A 20,841-nucleotide genomic window follows, 5' to 3' on the forward strand; every position below is an offset into this window, starting at 1 on the left:
TTGATAAGTAAGTTAACTTCTAGAGGTCAAAACCGAAACTCAACGTATAATCAATTTGGAAATTCTTACCGTCGAGTCAATAAATCCTGCCACGAACTTGTCGACATTTCCGCTTGTCCGCACAAGCTAAAAAGCTGGCAAAGAATTGTTCATGTCACTGTGATTTCCCATTATGTAGCTTTACTGGTTTAGTAGGCTTCAAAAACAGCAAAATCTTCCTCCAACCGCAACTCGACTCAACTCGTCCCTACACTGTATGCACATCAGAACGCCTTGTCACTGCAATAGGAGAGAAGAATGCATGGGTGTGTCGGGGTTGAAATCTAATTACACGCGGCTTCTGATTGAAAGTATCATTTCAGCACAAACGTGTCAAAAAAGCAAGACACTTTTTTCTTTGTTCAACCATTCCCAGATGTACAAAGGAATCCTTAATTATGCACATCGTCCAAATTAAGGTGCCAAAAAACAAGCCGACTCCTTTGAAAACGAAATGAATGAATTGCACAACAATCAAACTAAGAAAATTATCATTCTACGCTGAACTCAAGGAATCACGACAGAATATTTATTCTGGAGAACTTGGCCTGCTCCAGTATCCAGGGAATGCTTTATTCTCAGTACAAAAACAAAACGCGTACGTGACCACTAGTAGGCTGAGTAGGGTACTCCCCGAGGGCTGGTTACCAAGGCTCGTATTGATCCCAGCAATCACTTGGTTTGAAATACTACAATTATATAAATATACAATAGAATATCGTATGAAACAAGGAAAAAAGGATCGTTATAAATAATAACGTAGAAATTTGATAACGATATACCATAACACGATGCTAAACACCATGCCTATTGACAATAGACCACATTCGTATTCTCGGTATTGGACTGGAACTAGCCTGCAATGGAGGCTAATGCGGGGGAATATATTAGAAAGTATTTGCATTTGTGTATCTGGCAATGGTGCCTGGGGCGTTGGCTGACAGGACCAACTCTAATAACAGCGGAACCTGACTGTGCAGAGCAGCGTTTTCCAAGCTCAAGGCTTCTCTCCAGATAAAATAACAAGGAAGGCAGTGAAAAAAGTTCTACTGATTTTTTTAAAAATAAAATTAAAGCCAGTAGAACTTGTACGCGCTACAATGGAGCTGTAAACAAAATTACACCTGACTAATAAGGCAGGAAAAGGCCGAAATAGGGGCTTGTGCTGAACCAAATAGGGAGCTATATTTTGAACACCTCACCAACATGCTGGCTGGCCGAAATAGCGCCTCTTGCTCAACCAAAGAGGGAGCACCTCGCCAAAAAGGCGTAGCCAAACGCTCTCACGTTCTACAATGGAGCTGATAACTCAATTTTCACCTGACCATAAGAAAAGAATGGCCGAAATAGGTACGTGTGCTCATCCAACTAGGAAGCTAATTCCGTAACACTTCGAAGATGGTCTACCAATGAAGAAGACTTTCCACGCATAGGCGTCGACAAAAGGTTCTTAACGGTCAACAATGGTGCTGAACTCTATTGAACAACTTACCAAATAGGAAGGCTAGCCGAGTAGGCAATTCTGAATCCACCCTTAATTCTAGCATGCTAAGTGACGGACATTCCAAAGACACCGAGTCTCTCTGACGATAATACACTTTCTGCCCTAGGCCTGGAATAAAGAGATCCGCAATTCATGGAAGCACGAAGTCGTGAAGTCTAAATGGGGCGAATCTTCCTAGAGTGCTATGCAACAGAGGCTAAGACGATGCTGAGGGCCATTCCAGCACTACTAGAGTACTAACAGCTATCCACCTTTCCCAGAGATGCTGGAATCAGATGGACTGGGGGACAAAGCCAATTGTTGTCTGTACTCCAGTTCTGCGCTAAAGCATCGACTCCGAAACAATCGGGCAAAAAGAACTTCGAGTTGAATTTAGAAACATGGTTATTCTCGGTTTTCACATGACGTCACGGCCGCCATATTGGAGCCCCTAAACAAAGAAACGGTGGCCATGTTGGAGCCCCGACCAAATTCTCCGGGAATTTAATTTTATTATTATGCAAATGTTTTCTTTTGTTTTTGCTCCAAAACATGGCTTTTGATCACGTGAGTGAAAACCAACAATTGAGGTGGGAGGAAAATCGATCAATCGAATGAAGCCCCCATTTCTTATCAATCATACAGAATACGCGGGGGTTCAGACACCAGTCATCCTTGTCTATGAACCTACTAAGAAGGTCAACAGGAACATTTTCCTCACCGGGTAGCCACTGCACCTCAATAAAAAATCTGAATCGGAAACAGAGCTTTAAAACCTCTAACATTCCTGCAAGTGAGGCTTTGGGCTTCCAATCGTTAGGATACGAGACACGTCCTGATTATCGACGAAAATATTGACTATTTTCATCGTCTGTATCTGAGGCTAGCTCGTCGGATAAGTATTCCTCAACTGTGGCCCAGATATACTGGCTTTTATCGGCCACTTTGATAACCTTCATGCGCTTGTTTACTAAAAAAGCAATACCTTCGTCCAGTGACCTTTTAGCACGATCAAGTTGTCTCGCGGTCACCGAATCCTTCGCAGATTCCATCCCCTTCGTGACCGTATTGCTGTTTGTTCCCTCTACTTTTAAATTCGTAGCGATCGTGCTTCGTGCGCCTAACCGATGCTTCAACCGTCTGTGAGTTATCCTGCTTAAACGCTTGAAGACAGGTATCGATAACACTGGAAATTGAGTCCGTTATATTTGTCATTGCACCATTACTAGATCAGAACTGGGATGACGAAGAGCTCTTGCTTATTTCCAGTTAACAACTGCCAAACGTAGGTCAGCATGAAATGAAAGTTAAAAAGGTCATCGCAATTACACAAGCAACTTCAGCAGTTTCAAGCAAGACTGACAAAATAAGAACTTGAGAACAAAATAATTCATATCAATACTCAGTGCTTTACAGTTGACAGGGCATGAAATAAAGGCAGAATTTACAGAGATAATTTACAGCCAAGCCTAAAAGCGGGGCTTCAATGATATTTCTTCTTACAACGAGTTAATCTGGCTTGAGCCTGCGGTCCAATCAAAAACCAGTGCCTGGACGAGTACCTAGTCAGCTGACCTTATGCGCTTTAAACTTAAGCTTAAATCCACGATATGGTCACGTGATACTGGCCGGCGGATACCTTGATTTGACAGGTGTCAATTAACCATAAAATCGATGTCATATCAAAGATGTTCCAGGCAAAAAACTCAGGTTGCACCACAGAGTTTCATATTGGCATACATGGAGGGGTGGACGTACGTTCGGTCGTAAAACACTTAAGTCCCCCTGAAGAATGATGCTGAAACCATTTTAAAATGTTTAGCTTTGTCGTGAAGTTTGGAAACCGACCTTTTGCAGTGTTTAATATTGTTGGCTGCCGAGTGATAATACAGAATTATCAAATAGTGTTTATATATTGTCCCTGAGCAGCTAGTAGTGTGTTGGTCAAATGATTAGGTGACGGATTAACAAAGAACATTCCCGGGCTCGAGTCCATACACTTGGGTTGTCTTTTGAAAAATAAATGACCATTTCCCATAATCCATATTAAGCTTTCGGTCTTTGTAATTAACGCTTTTAGAAACGGTTAGAAAATGTAATAATTCTTTCAGAAACGGTTAAAATAAACGCCTTGGCAAACGATTAAAAAGTCTGAAATAAACGCTTTGACAAACAGATAAAAACGCTGTTGTAAACGGTTTGAGAAACGATTAAAAAGTCTGAAATAAACGCTTTGACAAGGGACCCAAAACGCAGTAATAAACGCTTTGACAAACGATCAAATAAGGCTGATATGAACGCTTTGGTAAATGGCTAAAAACACTGTAAAAAATCCTTGATAAACGCCTAAAAACTCTCTATGAACGCCTTGACCAATGATTAAATAAGGCTGAAATAATCCCTATGACAAACGGGTACAAGCGCTCTAATAAAAGCCTTGACGAAGGGTTTAATAAGGCTGAAATAAACTCTTTGCTAAACGGGTAAAGACGCTGTAATAAACGTTCTCAAGAACGGTTAAAATAAACACTTTGAAAAAAACTGCTAAAAATGCTGTAATAAACGCCTTGACAAACGTTTAAAAAAGGCTGAAAAACACACTTTCATAAACCCCTAAAAACGCTATAATAAACGTCTTAACGAACGATTAATTAAGGCACAAATAAACGTTTTGATAAACGCCTACAAGCGCTGTAATAAACGCCTTGACGAACCGTTTAATAAGGCTGAAATAAGCGCTTTGCTAGACGGATAAAGATGCTGTAATAAAAAAAACGCCTTGAGGAACGGTTAAATTGGGCTCAAATAAATGCTATAAAAAAACTGCTAAAAATACTGTAATAAACGCCTCGACAAACGCCTAAAAGCGCTTTAAAAAATGCTTTCACGAACGCTTAAATGAGGTTGACGAACGCCTACAAAAGTTTTAATAAACGCCTTGATGAACGGTTTAATAAGGCTAAAATAAACGATTTGATAAAAGGCTAAAAATGCTTATATATAAACGCCTTGACCAACTCCTAGAAACGCTTTAAAAAAGCCTTGACGAACGGTTAAATAAGGCTAGGTTAAACGCTATAAAAACACTTATAAAGGTTTTTAAAAAGCATTAAAGAACGGTTAAATAAAGCTAAAATAAAAGCTTTGGCAAACGCCTCAATACGTTTTAACAAACGCCTTGCTGAACGGTTTAGAAAGGCTAAAATAAACGCTTTGATAAACAGCTAAAAATACTGTAATAAACGCCGTGACAAACGCCTAAAAACGCTTTAAAAACGCATTGAGGAATGGTTAAGAAGGCTGAAAAAAGGCTTTGATAAACGGCAAAAACGCTTCTGTAAGAAACGACCTGACGAAAGGTTAAATAATACTGAAATAAACATCTAAAAACAATGCCGTAAACGCCTTGACGAACGCCTAAAAACGCTTTTAAAAAAGTACTAACAAAGGGGTTAAATAGTACTAAAAAACGCTTTGATAAACGGCTACAACGCTGCAATAAACGCCTTGGCGAACGCTTAAATTAGGATAAGATAAACGCTCTAAGAAACGCGAAAAACAGTTTTGAAATAAACGCTTTCATAAAAGCCCAAAAACGTTCTAATAAAGGCCTTAAGAAAGGGTTAAATAAAGCTGGAAAAACGCTATGATAAACGCCAAGAAACGCTCTAATTAACGCTATGACGAAAGGTTAAATAAAGCTAAAAAACGCTTTGATAAATGCCGAAAAACGCTCAGATAAACGTCTTGACGAATGCTTAAATAAGTCTTAGAAAAACGCTCTGACAAACGCCAAAAACAGTTTTGGTAAACACCTTGACAAACGGTTAAATAGAGCTGAAATACACGCTTTCATAAAAGACAAAAAACGTTCTAATAAAAGCCTTGAAGAACGGTTAAATAAGGCTAAAAGAAAACTTTGATAAACGCCAAAAAAACGTTAAAAAACGAAAAAAGCCTTCGATAAACGCCAAAAACGCTTTAATTAATGCCTTAAGGAACGGTTAAAAAAGGGCTGAAATAAACGCTTTAATAAACTTCAAGGAAAGCTTTAATAAACGTATTGACGAACGGTTAAAAAAGGCTGAGAAAACGCTTTGATAAACGCAAAAAAAAAACGCTATAATAAATGCCTTCACAAACCGTCAAGTAAGGCTGAAAAAAAAACGTTTTAATATTCGCAAAAAAACGCTATAACAAAGCCTAACCCGAACGGCTAAGAAAGACGGTTGAATAGACACTGAAAACGCTCTAAAAAACGCCTTGACGGACGGTTAAATAAGGCAAAAAGAGCGCTTTGATAAACGCCAGAAAACACTAAAATAAACGCCTTGACGAACGGTGAAATTCGGCTAAAGAACGCTTTGATAATCGCTAAAAAACGATCTATAAACGCCTTAACGAACGCTTAAATAAGGCTGAAAAAACGCTTTGATACACGCGAAAAAAAGCTCTAATCAACGCGTTGTCGAACGGTTAAGTAGGCTGAAAAAAAACGCCAAAAATTCTCTAATAAACGGCTTGACGAACAGGTAAAAAACGCTTTCATAATTTCCAAAAAAACGCTATAACAAACGTGTTAACGAACGCTTAAAGAAAAGCTTTGAGAAACGCTAAAAATCGCTCTAATTAACGCCTTGACGAACGATTAAATACACCTCAAAAACGCTTTGCTGACACAAAATGTTAAATAGGTTGAAAAAAGGGTCTGATCAACGCCAAAAATCTCTCTAATAAACGCCTTGACGAACGGCTAAAAAAAGATTAAAGAAAAACGCCAAAAACCGCTATAATAATGCTATGATAAACAACTATAAAAACGCTTTGATAAATGCTAAAAAACGCTCGAATAAACCCCTTGATAAACAATTAAATAAGGCTAAAAATAACACTTTGATAAAAGCAAAAAAATGCTGTAATAAGCGCTTTGACGAACACTTACATAAGATTGAAAAAAAACGCCAAAATAAACGCCAAAAGCTCTGCAAAAAACACCTTGACAAAAGCCTAAAAACGCGTTAATAAACGCATTCACCAAAGACTCAAGAAAACGCCTTCATAAACGTTGGAAAACGCTATAATAAACGTGTTGAAAAAAAGGCTTTGATATGCGCTAAAAAATGCTCCAATAAACGCCTTCATGAGCGGATAAGGAAACACTTAAATAAACGCCAAAACACAGTCTTATAAACGCCTTGAAAAACGGCTGAAGAAAACGTTTTATTAAAGGCCAAAAATATAAACAAACCCCCAAAAACGCTCGGATAAACGGCTAAAGAAAACGCTTTGATAAACGCCCAAAAAAGCTCAAAGAAACTCGTTTACGATGGGCTTAAAAAACGCTAAAAAAGGCTGTAATAAACGTCTTCACAAACGAGTGAAGAAACGCTTTAATGAAGGCCAGAAAACGCTCTAATAAACGCCTTGACGAACGGCCGAAAAATGGCTGTAATAAGGCCAAAAAATGCTTTAATAAACGCCTTCACCAACGGGTAAAGAAACGCTTTAATAAACGCCACAAAACGGTCTTATAAACCCCTTGAACAACGGCTGAGGAAAACGCTTGAATAAACGCCAAAAAACGCTCTATTAAACGCCTCGAGAAATTGCTGAAAAAAACGCTGTGATTAAAGCCAAAAAACGATCCAATAAACGCCTTGACGAACGGCTGATAAAAAACGCTTTGAAAAACGCCAGATAACGCTCTAGTAAACACCTGGAAAAAGGACTGAAAACTATGATTTCATAAACGCTAAAAACGCTATAATAGACGTCTCGAGGAACGGGTAAAAAAAGCGCTTTGGTGAACGCCAAAAAACGCTGTAATAAACGCTGTGAGGAATTCCCACAAAAGACGCTTTGATAAACACCAACAAAAGCTATAATAAACGCCTCGAAGAACGGCTCACAAAAACGCTTTTATAATTGCTAAAAAACGATTTAATAAACGCCTCAACAAACGGCTAAAACAACGCGTTGATAAACGCCAAAAACTCTCTAATAAATGCCTCGAAGAACGGCTCAAAAAAACGCTTGATGAACGCCAAGAAACGCTCTAATAAACGCCTTCATGAACGTCTGATAAAAACGAAACGCTTGGACGAACGGCTAAAAACACTTGGATAAATGCTTTAAAAGGCTAATAAATGTCTCGGAGAATGGCTTAAAAAATTCTTGGATAAAAGCGAAAAAGGTTGTAATAAAACCAAGCTGAAAAAAGGCTTTGATAAACTTCAAAAATCGCTGTAATAGACACCTTGACGAACGACAGAAAAAAACGCTTTGATAAACGCTAATAAACGCTGTGATAATTGCCTAGACAGACAGCTGCTAAAAATTGCTCCAATAAATGCCTTCACGAACGGCTGAAAGAACCCTTTGAGAAACGGCAAAAAATGCTGAAATAAACGCCTCGACGGATGGCAGAAAAAAGCGCCTACATACACGCCAAAAAACCTTCTAATAAACGCCTCGAAAAACGGCTGAAAAAAAAATTTTAATAAGCATTTCTTCCAGGCGTTTACTATAGCGTTTTTTCAGCGCTTTCATGAAGGTGTTTATTACAGCGTCTTTTAGCGTTTATGAAAGCGATTTTTTCAGCCGTTCGCCAAGGCGTTTATTGGAATTTTTTTGACGTTTATCAAAGTGTTTTTTTGAGCCGTTGCTCTAAACGTTTATCAAAGCGTTTTTTGGATTTATCAAAAGGATGTTTTTAGTTATTTCTCCAACAGTTTATTAAAGCGTTTTTTTCAGCCGTTCGTGAAGACGTTCATTAAAACGTTTTTTTCAGCCGCTCGTCAAGGCGCTTATGAGAGCGGTTTTTGGCGTTTATCAAAGCGTCTTTTTCAGCCGTTCTTTGAGGCGTTCATTAGAGCGTTTTTTAGCGTGTATGAAAGTGTTTTCTTCAGCCGTTAGTCGAGACCTTTATTAGAGCGTTTTTTGCTGTTTCTCAAAGCGTTTTTTTCTGCTGTTCGTTGAGGCGTTTATTACAGCGATTTTTAGCGTTTATCAAAGCGTTTCTTGGAGCCGTTCTTCAAAGAATTTACTACTCCGCTTTTTCAGCCGTTCGTCAAGGCGTTTATTAGAGCCAAAAAACCTTCTAATAAACGCCTTGAAGAACGGCTCAAAAAACGCTCAAATAGGCTCCTCGACGAACGGTTAAAAACGCTTTGATAAACGCCAAAAAGCGCTCTAACAAACACCTCCATGAACGGCTTAAAAAACTCTGTAAAACGCCAAACAACGCTGTAAGTAACCCCTTTAATAACATCTAAAAAAGACGCTTTGTTAAACGCCAAAAACGCTGTAATTAAAGCCTCAGAAATGGCTGAAAAAACGATTTGATAAACGCCAAAAAACGCTTTAATAAACGCCTCGACGAAAGGCTGAAAAAAACGCTTTAATAAACGCCTGGACGAACGGCTGAAAAAGCGCTTTAATAAACGCCTCGACGAAAGGCTGAAAAAAACGCTTTAATAAACGCCTGGACGAACGGCTGAAAAAAACGACTTGAGAAACGCCAATAAACACTATACTAAAAGGCTTGACTAACAGGGTGAAAAAAGCGCTTTGATAATAGCTAAAAAACGTCCTAATAAACGCCTTGACGAACGACTGAAAAAACGAATTGAGACGTTGTAATAAACGCATTCATGAACGGCTGTAAAAACCACTTTCATAAACGCCAAAAAACGCTTGAGTAGACGTCTCCATAAACTCGTGATAAAACAGTTTCAATAAACGCCGAAAAAACGTTGTAATAAACGCCTTAACAAACGGCTAAAAAAGACTTTGATAAACGCCAAAAAAACACTCTATGCAACATCTTGAGAAAGGGCTTTAAAAACGCTTTGGTCAACGCCAAAAACGCTTTAATAAAACGCTTCAACAAACAGCTAAAAAAAACGTTTGATAAACGCCAAAAAACGCCCTAGCAAACTCCTCGACGAACGGCAAAAAAAAACGCTTTGATCAACGCAAAAAAAAGCTCTAATAAACGCCTAGACCAATGGCTGAAAAAACACTTTGATAAAGGCCTTCATAAACGCCTGAAAGAAACGCTTTGGTAAACGCGAAAAAACGATCTAATAAACGTTTTGACGAAGGGTTGAAAAAACGCTGTAATGAAAGCCTTGAAGAACGGCCAAAAAACAACCGCCAAAAGAAGTCTTGACGACCGGCTAAAAATAGGCTTTCATAAACCATAAAAATCTTTTGACAAACGACATGACGAATGGGTAAATAAGGCTGAAAGCAACCCTTTCTTAAACGCCAAAAGTCGCTCTAATAAACACCTTGACGAGGCTGAAAAAACGCTTTGTTTAACGCCAGAACAAGTTAATTAACGGTTAAATGAGGCTAAAATAAACGCCTAACAACGGTTTTATAAACGTTTTGACGAACGGTTAAAGAATGCTGAAGCAAACGCGGTCAGAAACGGCTAAAAACGCTCTAAAGAACACGTTTGCGAACGGTTAAATAAAGTTGAAATAAACGCGCTCATAAACGGATAAAAACGCTTTAAAGAACACCTTGATGATCTGTTAAATAAAGCTGAAATAAACGCTTTGGTAAACTCCGAAACACTCTTTAAGAAATGTCTTTACAAACGGTTAAATAAGGTTGAAATAAACGCTTTTATAAACGCCTTAAAACGATTTATTAAACGCTTTGATGGATGGTTAAATGACGCTAAAAGAAACGCTTTGATCAACGCCTAAAAACGCTTTTAAAAAACGCCTTGACGATTGGTTAAATAAGTCTGAAATAAATGCTTTGATAAACGGCTAAAAACGCTTTAAGAAACGCTATGACGGACGATTAAATACGGCTGAAATATACGCTTTCATAAACGCCTAAGAACGCTTTCATAAGGGCTTTGACGAACTGCTAAATAAGGCTACACAAACGCGTTGAAGAACGCCTACAAATGCCTCGACGAATTAAATAAGGCTGAAAGAAACGCTTTGTTAAAAGGTTAAAACACAGTCATAAATGCAATGACGAAGCCTTAAAACGCTTTACGAAACAGTTTGACGAACGGTTAATAAAGGCTGAAATAACCGCTTTGATAAACACCTAAAAACGCTTTAATAAACGCTCTAACGAACGGTTAATTAAAGCTAAAACAAACGCTTTGATAAACGCCTAAAAACGCTTTAATAAACGCCTTGACGAACGCTTAAAGGCTGTTACAAAATACAAAAAGCAACTGGAAAACTGTTCCTGAGCAATTCTTTCGAAAATGTGGTAGTCTTCGCTTTCTGTTCAGGTGCAAGTACCGTACAAAATACTTAGTGGGCCTACCAACATTTTATAGTGACGCTCTTTCTTTCTTCTCCGAACTTAAAATTATAATTATCATTAATAAAAAAATCTCCTGTTTAGCAACCAGGATATTCTAATAGATGGTAAACCTATTTTTCTTAAGGAGTGGTTTTCTAAAGGGGTTTTTTCAGTTAAAAATCTGTTTCATGAATCAAGCTACCTTACTTTTCAGGAATTTCTCTCCAAGTATAACCGTAAATCGAATTTTCTTGAGCACTACCAAGTTTTAAGCGCAATACCAAGCTTTATGTCTAAAAAAGTGGGAGAGATGGCTAACACGGCAGTGGAGGGTTTTGTCCAAGGGACCTCATCTTTTATGCCAGATGAGAACATAGAGTTCAATTTAGAAAAATAAAATCTCGGGAATTTTATCGGCTTTTAAATTTTAAACTACACCAGGCAACTCCAGCTGGCTGACAGCGTTGGGGTAAAACAATTCCAATTGATAGTGCCTCATGGGGAGAATCATTTAAGATGCCATATAAAATATGTAAAATATGTAAAGAAAATAAGCTAAGAGAATTTAAGTTCAAACTTCTTCACCGAATTGCAGTGACCAAAAAGGAATTGAAAAGATATGGAATTAAAAGTGAAAGTGACTGCTTGTATTGCGATGAGTCAGATTCCATAGACCACACTTTTCTTCACTGCCAAATTCACCTTGTCTTTTACTCGTCAAGTGATGGGGTGGTTTAATGCCACAAACAATACTAGTATTAATCCAGAACCTCAAGAAATCGTGTTTAGCTTGTTCAAGCAAAGCCTTGCTGGGCACAGGGCTGTACATGTGAGCAAGTTTAACTATACTCTATTTATGCATGATGTATTACACCTATTCAAACAAGCTAAAAGATAGCTCGATTATGTTGTCTGGATTTGTTAATAAGATTAATTTTAAATACACGTTTGAGAAATTTACATGATTCAATTTACTTTATTGGCCTTTTTGATTGTTCACTCAGTTCCCGTGCATGGAAGTATGCGATTAGCTACCTATTCTTGGCTTGCACTCACGTGATTAGACGGCCATGTTGGTGTACAAAATAAAAGCAAAATGTCGCTGGTGTTTTGCATAATAATAGAGCCAAATTCCCAAAAGTCTTTTTCTCTATTGTTCAGTACAGCAACATGGCCGTTATGACGTCAGGTGCAAGCCAAGGATTACGTCCTGTTTTGGCTTGTATGTCAAATTATAAGTTGTTTTCTTTTTTAATTTTAAAAAGACGTCCTTTGGGACTGTGGAGCTTCGTTCTTTCTTCTTAGTCCATTCGGACTTAAAAAAAACCTGTCGAACGTCTGACTGAAATAAGGAAAATCAAACATTTTTGTCTACAATTTTGGCGCTTTTCCCGCAGTTTTAGCCATTTTTCAATTTTAGAATAAGCGAAAAAAGTGGAGTGTCAAGCAATCGTTGTAATAGAGTTCAGATTCTCATACATAACAAACAGACCAAATGAAATTACTGTTATCACAAATTTAATGGCTACCTGCTCTTTTTTTCGTGTGGTTGTTCTTTGTTTCTGTTTGCGAATTCGCCGAAGCACTGCAAAATGTGTTTTCTTCCTTTTCTGTCAAGGCACGGCAATTTCAGGATGATGAATGGTGCACTTTGTGGGCTTTTGCGTTTTATCGCTCTTTGTAGAGATCGACGCAATGGGCTCAATGATGCTTCCAAGTGTATAACTTTGGTAGAGATCCATGGATGTTCCTGTACGAGGCATACTTCGTTTCACTCCCCACCATGTCTTTTCAATGCCCTGCTGTGGACTAGTTTGTCTGGGACGACGAAGTTTAGGCGATGGTTAACTATGAAATGATGTTAGCCCTCAGACTGCCCTCGTCGTGAAGGCAATCGTAAACTTTCGGGCCACAAGTCGTTAGGGCTAATATGTTTTCAAGGAAAGCTTACTGCCAGATAATCATGAGTTCTGGCGGATTGAAGGTTATCAATTGCAGTTTTTTCTTGAGCATCGCCAAAAAAATCCATCTCCCGATGCACTTTGTTTTTGCCAACAGTGACCGCGTTTCCTCACAGATTTTGGACATTTCACGGACGACGAAAGTAAATTGTGTTCTTTGCACCACTCTATACACCGCTCGGGATCAGCTATACTGATGCAGGGACAATTTCCAAATGTTCAAGTCTCGCTTTGCAGATGGTATTATTTCGGTAGCCATCTTGATTATTACGAAGACACTATTTTGCTTAAAAAAAAAAAGGGATACGTGCAACGATTTTAATTGCAATGAACTCGTGCATTAAAGTTTGCCATGAAGGATGCACCAATCGTACTGGAAGCGTGGTACACTCTTCCATGCAATGTGCGGCACACAATAAGTGTGCCGCACGGGGCATGAAGGAAAAGCAGGTCACAGCAATACGGGATAAACCTAAAACTATCACAGGGACAAACTTTAAGCCTAAACAGTGTCTTAAGTCCTAATTAGGGTTACAGTTAGCGTTATTAAAGGGATTAAGGATATATGGTAGTTAGGGTTATGGTTAGGGTTTGTCTTCTTAAATCGGTTATTATTGTTTAACGAAAAGTTAACCCGACCTTACCAACGCAAAGTTGCTAGCATCAAAATTGAATTGACTGATTTAAGGTAATTTAATGAAGGACTAACACTCAAAATGAATTACTGCTTCTTACACACCCACAGCCTCAGTACTCAGACATAGAGAACGCCAACTGAGAGTAAATCTGTTAGCTCAGATTATTCGCAGTCCTACATCCTAACGAGATGTTTTTAGCTGCGTGAAGGACTTGGTTGAGAGAAGCAAGATCCCTGGAGGACAGGTGGGCCCACACCCCGAGCCAGGAGACACTTATCAAATACGAACGAGGGGAAAAAAACCCTCGTTCACGTTTGAACAGCGCATCTATGCATGTGGCCATAGCCAAGTGGGCACCAGACACAAGCAAGGATAAAATCTACGCATTTGTACTACCCCCTGAAACCTACCAAAAATACGCGCAGAAGACTCGACGCACAGACATTACTTAGCAGGGGAGTGACAGGTTCCCACTTTCCGACACGGGAAAAAAACCGAGAAATTCTACTCAGGTTCTGACTGAATTGCCTATGAGGCCACCCAGTAATAAGCGTGGCTCTTTTAATTTTCATTTAGATATCATTGACCAACTCGTTGAGCTGGAAGATTATGAGGATAGTGTGCGGGTGTTCCGGCAGGACCAAAGTGAAGCTGTTCCTCTAGCAGTTAACAACTGTACCTCCCACTGTGGCCTTCTCAGACCTGGTTATCTTCAGATTCCACGTCCCGTTCTGACGCTAATTGGCAGAGAGGGATCACACATGGCGGAGGCGTGGTCCCACGTACAGATACTCTGATAAAACAAAACCTTCTACTTTCGCGTAACCGAGAACATAGTACAGATAATCCAGAAGAAACACGGCTGCAAATTTAGGAATTTGACGGAGAATTCAGGCAGTAACAGTTCATCTGCTTCAAAAACAAAAGATAGCCGGTAAAAAGAAAAAAGTCTCCGCTAAAGAGTCTCAGCTAACTTTAAAGATATACCCGCAGAGACAAACTACAGAAAGCATAGGTTCTGCTAAGCTGGATGAAAAGGGATTGGTTGCATCTAGTCTCGAGACTAAAATTTCATTTCCTCGATACCATACGATACGCGGTCCTCCTTTGTTAACGAAAAGCTTAATTACTCAGCTCTTTGCAATCATGAAACGTGATCTTGAAACAGTCGAAATTCCGCGGAATAAGATTACGACTTTAGTGAGTTTTCTCTCTGGATCCTAAAGCGACTTCAGAACCAAGGAATTTCCCCGAAGAGGGTGAAGAACTTTCAGTGCGAAAACGCCCCGCGAAACCGGTTGAAGTTCCAGGTGCATGTGGTACCTTCCTACACTTTAAGGCGGTTGGGGTTATGTTTTCATCAATTTCCGGTCAATCCAGAAATCGGCCTATTGCGACTGCGCGATCATATAGTAAAAGAAACGCAAAATTTGAAGACAAACTTCATTTATTTCGTTCACATTCTCTCCACTTGATTGATCTTTATCCACGGTTTGCATATAACGAAACTACGGCAATTGTTGATGTCCCATATTTCAATTTACTTCAAAACCTTATTTACGAGACGTTCCAGAAGGATATGTTTCGTCAATTCTTGGGAAAACAATTTCTTGTGTTTGGTACCTACACGGCCTCTGTTCTCTTGAGTGCAAACCTTGGATAATCAAAATCAATTTATATCTTTCATAGAGCAATAAAACAGTTCTTTATCATACCAGAATAGACGTTGATCTCTCTGTAAGGCTCTGGAAGGGGGTACTAAGCCTTCTATAGGGGCACTGAAAGTGGAATAAAGTATTACACGAGCTCCATCTAGTAAGATTTCAAGCCTTTGATAAGGACAAAGGACAACAAAAGTGTATTTCTTTGACAGTTATGTGTCTTTATCAGGCCATTCACAGGTCAGGCGATTTAAAGCATTAAAATGGACTTTTCGCTCTCAAACAGGCCTTAATTAAGCCTCTCGCTCAAAACGAGTCCATGAAGGGACCTGCTACAAACTGCACAACTTCGTTGCCATGATCTCTCTTCGTTCCCTGGAGGGGACGGGATAAAGAAAGACCCTGGGGAATGAGGTTTTGTCTTCAGATTTCTTGAGTCCGAATGGGTGTTGACGATTTCTGCTAAACGCTATAAACTAACATGAAACCGCTCTGTCTAACTTGCCATTTTTTATTTTATCTGCAGCATTCCGAGCGTAAAGGTATTTTCATGTTTTCTTTTAATACATTCATCAATATATTCATTCCTCCCTTTGAAACAATACAAAAAGAAAAAAAAAATAAAACTCTGATTCTTGCACATAAATTCAAAATCCCTTAAGTTTTCTTAATTAAATATAATCTTCTCAACGTTATGATTGTGGTTTAAATATGCACTATTCCCTTATTTACAAACAGAAAGTGTGAATTTTTTCAGAACAATATTCAGTTATACGTAGTAAAAAAAACTCCTAAATACCTGGCCACTCGCAGCTAACGCAGACAAATAAAAGAACCAATTACACCACGACGCATAGTCGCGTGTTCGCCGACACGGGCGGAAAACGCGACAGACAAGGGTAAACCGAAGGCCTACACCTGAAGGGATTAGTGAGCGTTGTGCTGCTGTAGCAGAGAAGCTGAAAAAGTAGAAAACTCAAGCAAGGACCACATACCCTGCGAGCAGTTGGTTTCTCCTACGCTTCCCGAGAGAGAAACAACTGCGAGCAACCGTTTGATTTTCCATCGAGCATGTGCGAAGTACGTCACACCCCACGTGATGTATTTGACATCACTTCGTCTTATTTCGCGGGAAATCCCTACACAACAGGCTCGCCCAAACGCAGCAGTTACGTGGCTGAACGAACGCGCAAGCGCCAAACTCCCAAGTTTACTAACTCGTTTTACCGGTTCAAATTTAATTTATTCGTCCTTGGCACTGGACGGCGGCTCACTCAAAGAAACTAACGGTTGCTCGCAGTGGTTTCTCTCACGGGAAGCGTAGGAGAAACCAACTGCTCGCAGGGTAAAGACCACAACGACAGCTCTGAAAACCTTATGTACAAATCTAACTTCCCGTTGTTGTAATCATTTCGTGATTATTCCGAGTCATTCGGCTTGGAAAGTGTATATGAAAATTGGAATCAACGGTATGCATATATGAAGAGAAAACTGACAATTTATCGTCCGGTGCACACGTCCTCCATATCAACTCCAATTTGATTATTTGGCTGGTTGTCAGGACGACAACGGTGAGGAAATGAACAAACGTAAAACGCGTACATAGCCATTGTTTTTGTTTGTTCAACTCATTGTCGTGGTCGTCCTTGCTAAAGTTCTCTACCATTACCGATTCATCTGAAACGTTTTCCTTATTTATATCAATGTTTGTGCATTAGGCTGGTTTTCACGAGCGACGAATGAGTAAGAACTAATGAAATCAAGGAAGGGAAGCATTCTTCGGATTTGGCTTCTGACTCCGCCGACTTCACCATCCGCTTCCGAATCCCGCCGATTTCACGATGCGCCTCCGACTCCGCCGATCTTACGAACCGCTTCTGATCAAGTGAAAACTGTATTGATGGAGTGGCGAAACCAATTACGTTCTCGAGTATCCCGATCGGTGAGTCATGTAGCAGCTCTCGTAACGTATAATGCTATTGGCTCGATACCCAAGCCAATAACGAAAGACTAAACAATTGAAACAAAGATTTGGTTAACAAACTGAATTTGATTCCCTTCAGGCAATAGCTGGTCATTTACGCTGTAATCTTCTGAATACAGCTTCGGCTCCGTCGCTCGTGAAAACAGAATCTAGTTACCAGGACCTCTACACAACACAATGACACTGTATGCAGAAATATCCAACTCAATTGCAGGGAAAACATCAACAAATCTTCCACAGACAAGGGTCCATAGTTGAATAATATGATCCGATACTGGTCTATAAATAAATTATATTTTCTTACCGTATGACATAATTACAATCAGTGAACTAACGCAACGTCAATAACTCCCTAAACTGAATATTTATATCGAGACTGCATGATTAACAAGAAAAATCTGTTCACCTGCAACGAAGTCGGAAAAAAAACCTTAAATTGTAGGCATTGCTCGAATTTAATTTTGATATTTCGATCAGTTAGTTTGTGTTTTTTTTTTCTATTTTGATTAAGATGCTGCTGATGATGACGATGACGATGACGATGAGGAAAGTGTTTATTGTGTTTCTTTTCATTCTGAAGGTGAGATCCTCATGTGTGACCATTCAAATGAAATCCACCGATCAGAACTTTCCAGTGGTGCTACTATCGATCTCAGACGTTCGTGGACAAAGGGTTTTTTTCAGTCCACTTCACGGACCGTTGATTTCAGTCTGCGGTTAAAAAATTCTGATCACGAGATAACATTTTTTGTGGCTCTGCGCTTTCGAAGATGCCGATTTCGTGACGCCATTTTCTGTTACTCTCGCCAAAGAGAAAAGCGGGAAACGATGTTGACGCCGAGTAAAACCGGCCGAAGCTATTACGGGTAACCCATTAAAAGCTTTGTCTGAGGGAATAAGAAGCAGGTGGAAACTTTTCTTCAGTCTTTTTTCTTTTCTCGGCCGTGGGAACTGACAAAGGAATAGCGCCACGTGGTCAGTATTTTCGAAACAGCAGAGCCACAAAAATCTTATCACGTTTAGACTGAAATCAACGGTCCGTGAAGTTGGCTGAAAAAAAAACCCAAGTCCACCGAGAACGATAGTATTGTGAACAAAGTGTACACGCGATTGCAAGTGTTGTGCTATTGTGAACAAGATGTACGAAGTGGTTGCAAGTGTTGCGCCTGTGGAAAATCCTACAGTGTGGCCATCCATTCAAATGAAAGCTACTGGGCAGTGCTTCCCTGTGGAACTGTTTATTATAATGTGCAAGGTGGTTCTAACGTTTGACTGTGTGAGTGAAATCGTAAAGTGTGACCATTCAAATGAAAGCTACTCGACAGTAATTTCCAGTCGTGTTGTTGAATTTACAGCACCAACAGAGTAAAAATAAGGAGTTCGAACAAAAGCGTTGCTCTTCAAAGTCTTCTCTGAAAGGAAAGCTACTGAAGTACGATTGACAATTTGTGGTAGTTGCGAGAGAGAAGGTTAACTCAATGGCAATAAATAAAATTTTGAAAACCTAACTATAGTATATAAAACATTTATACCATTTGTGAATTAAAAAAAAAAGGTCAACAAAAACTAAAATCCATCCCCTCCCACCCCACCCTATCCTATCCCACCGCGATCATCATTTGCTCACTGCGGTCCTATACTTGTTACCATGGACGACTGATGTCGCTTGTCTCTGTAGGAGAAGTCTTTATTTTCCTCTGTTAGTTGATAAGTTGATATTTGATATGGAATTCCGCTAGCAGGGACAACTATTTGCTGTTTCGAGGATTCCTTCCTGTTAACAACAAAACAACATTGTGGTTAGTTTCGTTTCAACTTCGCAATCTAGTCGAAGATTCCCTTGGGGAAATAGCTTGGAATTGAATTGCTTTAGGTTTCGATTTAACTCTGGATTATGATTATACAGCAATAGAGAGCACTCCAGTAGCAACGACATCTATAAGCAATCTAGAACTTAAGGACATTCCATTGTAGCACGTGAGCGAGACCGAAGAACAGCTACATTTGTAAGAACTCGCGATGACATAAATTGCGTTCATTAAACTGCTTGTAGAGGGTTGTCAACCTATCTCTTGAGACTGAAGTGACCAAGGGCTAACGTACGAGATTCTCCGAGATTTATTTTTTAATTGAAAAAAGAAAACTCAGATTAAGATTTACATAGTTAATTGCCGAAGCCAGACGCTTATATGGCAAAGAACATACAGGAGCTCAGGGGAACTATCAGATGGCAAAAAGGAAAAAAAATAACTGGAATTATGGTTCACGGTTAAACGAAAAGTTGTATGTTAGTTTCCAATGACTGGAAATAATCTCTGAGTTTGCGTTTGTAGTTTGAAAGATTGAGAGAATTGCGTAATGAGAGGGGCATATAATTCCAAATTCGGGGACCCTGTACCCGCAAAGAGAAAGAGTATTTCAGAGTATGGAGATGCAAGTTATCTTTCTGCCTTGGAAAATATTGATGAGAATCAGAATTAAGTTTGAGAAGAGACAAGAGAGGGATGGGCAAGATCTTTTGCATATGAAGGAAAACGAAACGAAACAAGAGACTTGGTGCTTATAAATGTTGAATATATTGAGAATGTTTACATAATGTGCAAAATAGAGGGTAGGAATGTGCACGTTGGGGGATAGTAAGTCATGATTCTTTCGGGATCTCTTTTGGAGACGAAAGATTGGTTGTAGATGAGAGAGATATGTAGAAGCCCTACTGTAGGTAGGGTAGTATTGGAGAATTATACAATGTGCATAGAGTATTTGTAAGAAAAAACTGGTAATAATCCCGATTGATTTAGCAACTTTGGAACAAATCGCTTTGATGTGTGGATGCTACGATAGGTTTTGATGGATAATGACACCTAAAAATCTTGTGTTTTGTACTCTACTTACTCTATTGTTATCGATGGTGATAGAGAGACCACCAAGATTAATTGTCTTTCTCGGAGAGTGAAATAAAATACATCTTGTCTTACAATTGCCGGACACGAACAAAAGGAGCTCAGTATTGAGACATCTTTTGTTTTAGTACACTAACATGCCGGTGATGACGTAACGTGAGAACCACACATTAAATTTATACGCCTTTGTAATATCTCCTTCTCACCTTGTTAGCCTGTCCCACAATGACTGAACCCACTTTGAAAACACAAAATCCGAGGCACAACCTACAAACACAATAATAGATCACATGAAGTCACCAGACAGACGAAGGAACAGGCCTACAAGCCTCTAATCCTTTTATGCAACGCGAATCATACTACGGAGCGAGATGAGGCGAAACCAAAGAAATTTACCACTCCAAAAAATACCAGACTGTTCACTAGTCATGGCTATACGTTCCTTGGAGCTAAAAAGCAAGTTACCTTTAGAGAGCCCAGGATTTGCCTGGCCAATGTAAATGTAAATGATTAATGCCACAGAAATGTTTGCCAACGCGTATCCCCAGTTAATAAGGAACATTATGAACACACTGGCAAATGCCTGCAAGGAAAGAAAACGAGGGCAAATTATATCAGAATGAAACAATCTGCATCTTTGCGTCTGTAAACGTTCATGGTTATAGCCGAGATCACACCAGCACCTCTAGGAGACCAGCATGGACAACACTAACATCCCTTTCAACTTGGTGTGTACTTCTTAACGACATTTACATTGTACGTCCACTCAAAAACTATGCCCCCTTTAAAACAAGTTACCTATTAAGAGTGATACTTATAGATTTTCCTTTTTCTAACGTCAGAAAATTTTACTCCAATGGTTACAAAACTAAGCCTTTTTACGTGGAAAG

General features: G+C 39.3%; 2 protein-coding genes across 3 annotated transcripts in view; both read right to left on the bottom strand.

The window, feature by feature from the left end:
* Positions 1–20,841, bottom strand: part of LOC138033803 (very-long-chain (3R)-3-hydroxyacyl-CoA dehydratase 2-like) — a 124,832-nt gene that overhangs the window by 58,055 nt on the left and 45,936 nt on the right. The gene's annotated exons all lie outside the window — the stretch shown is intronic.
* The window catches only part of LOC138032811 (solute carrier family 12 member 8-like), a 28,522-nt gene continuing 23,239 nt past the window's right edge, over positions 15,559–20,841 (bottom strand). Inside the window, exons 11-13 of the mRNA XM_068880532.1 lie at positions 20,417–20,534; positions 20,158–20,218; positions 15,559–18,825 (exon numbers count right to left, since the gene is read on the bottom strand). Coding sequence (XP_068736633.1) covers positions 18,675–18,825; positions 20,158–20,218; positions 20,417–20,534 — 330 coding nt within the window. The 3' untranslated portion in view covers positions 15,559–18,674. The remainder of the gene's footprint in view (positions 18,826–20,157; positions 20,219–20,416; positions 20,535–20,841) is intronic.

The sequence above is a fragment of the Montipora capricornis genome, chromosome 14, assembly GCF_036669925.1.
Source record: "Montipora capricornis isolate CH-2021 chromosome 14, ASM3666992v2, whole genome shotgun sequence".
Classification (NCBI taxonomy): domain Eukaryota; kingdom Metazoa; phylum Cnidaria; class Anthozoa; order Scleractinia; family Acroporidae; genus Montipora; species Montipora capricornis.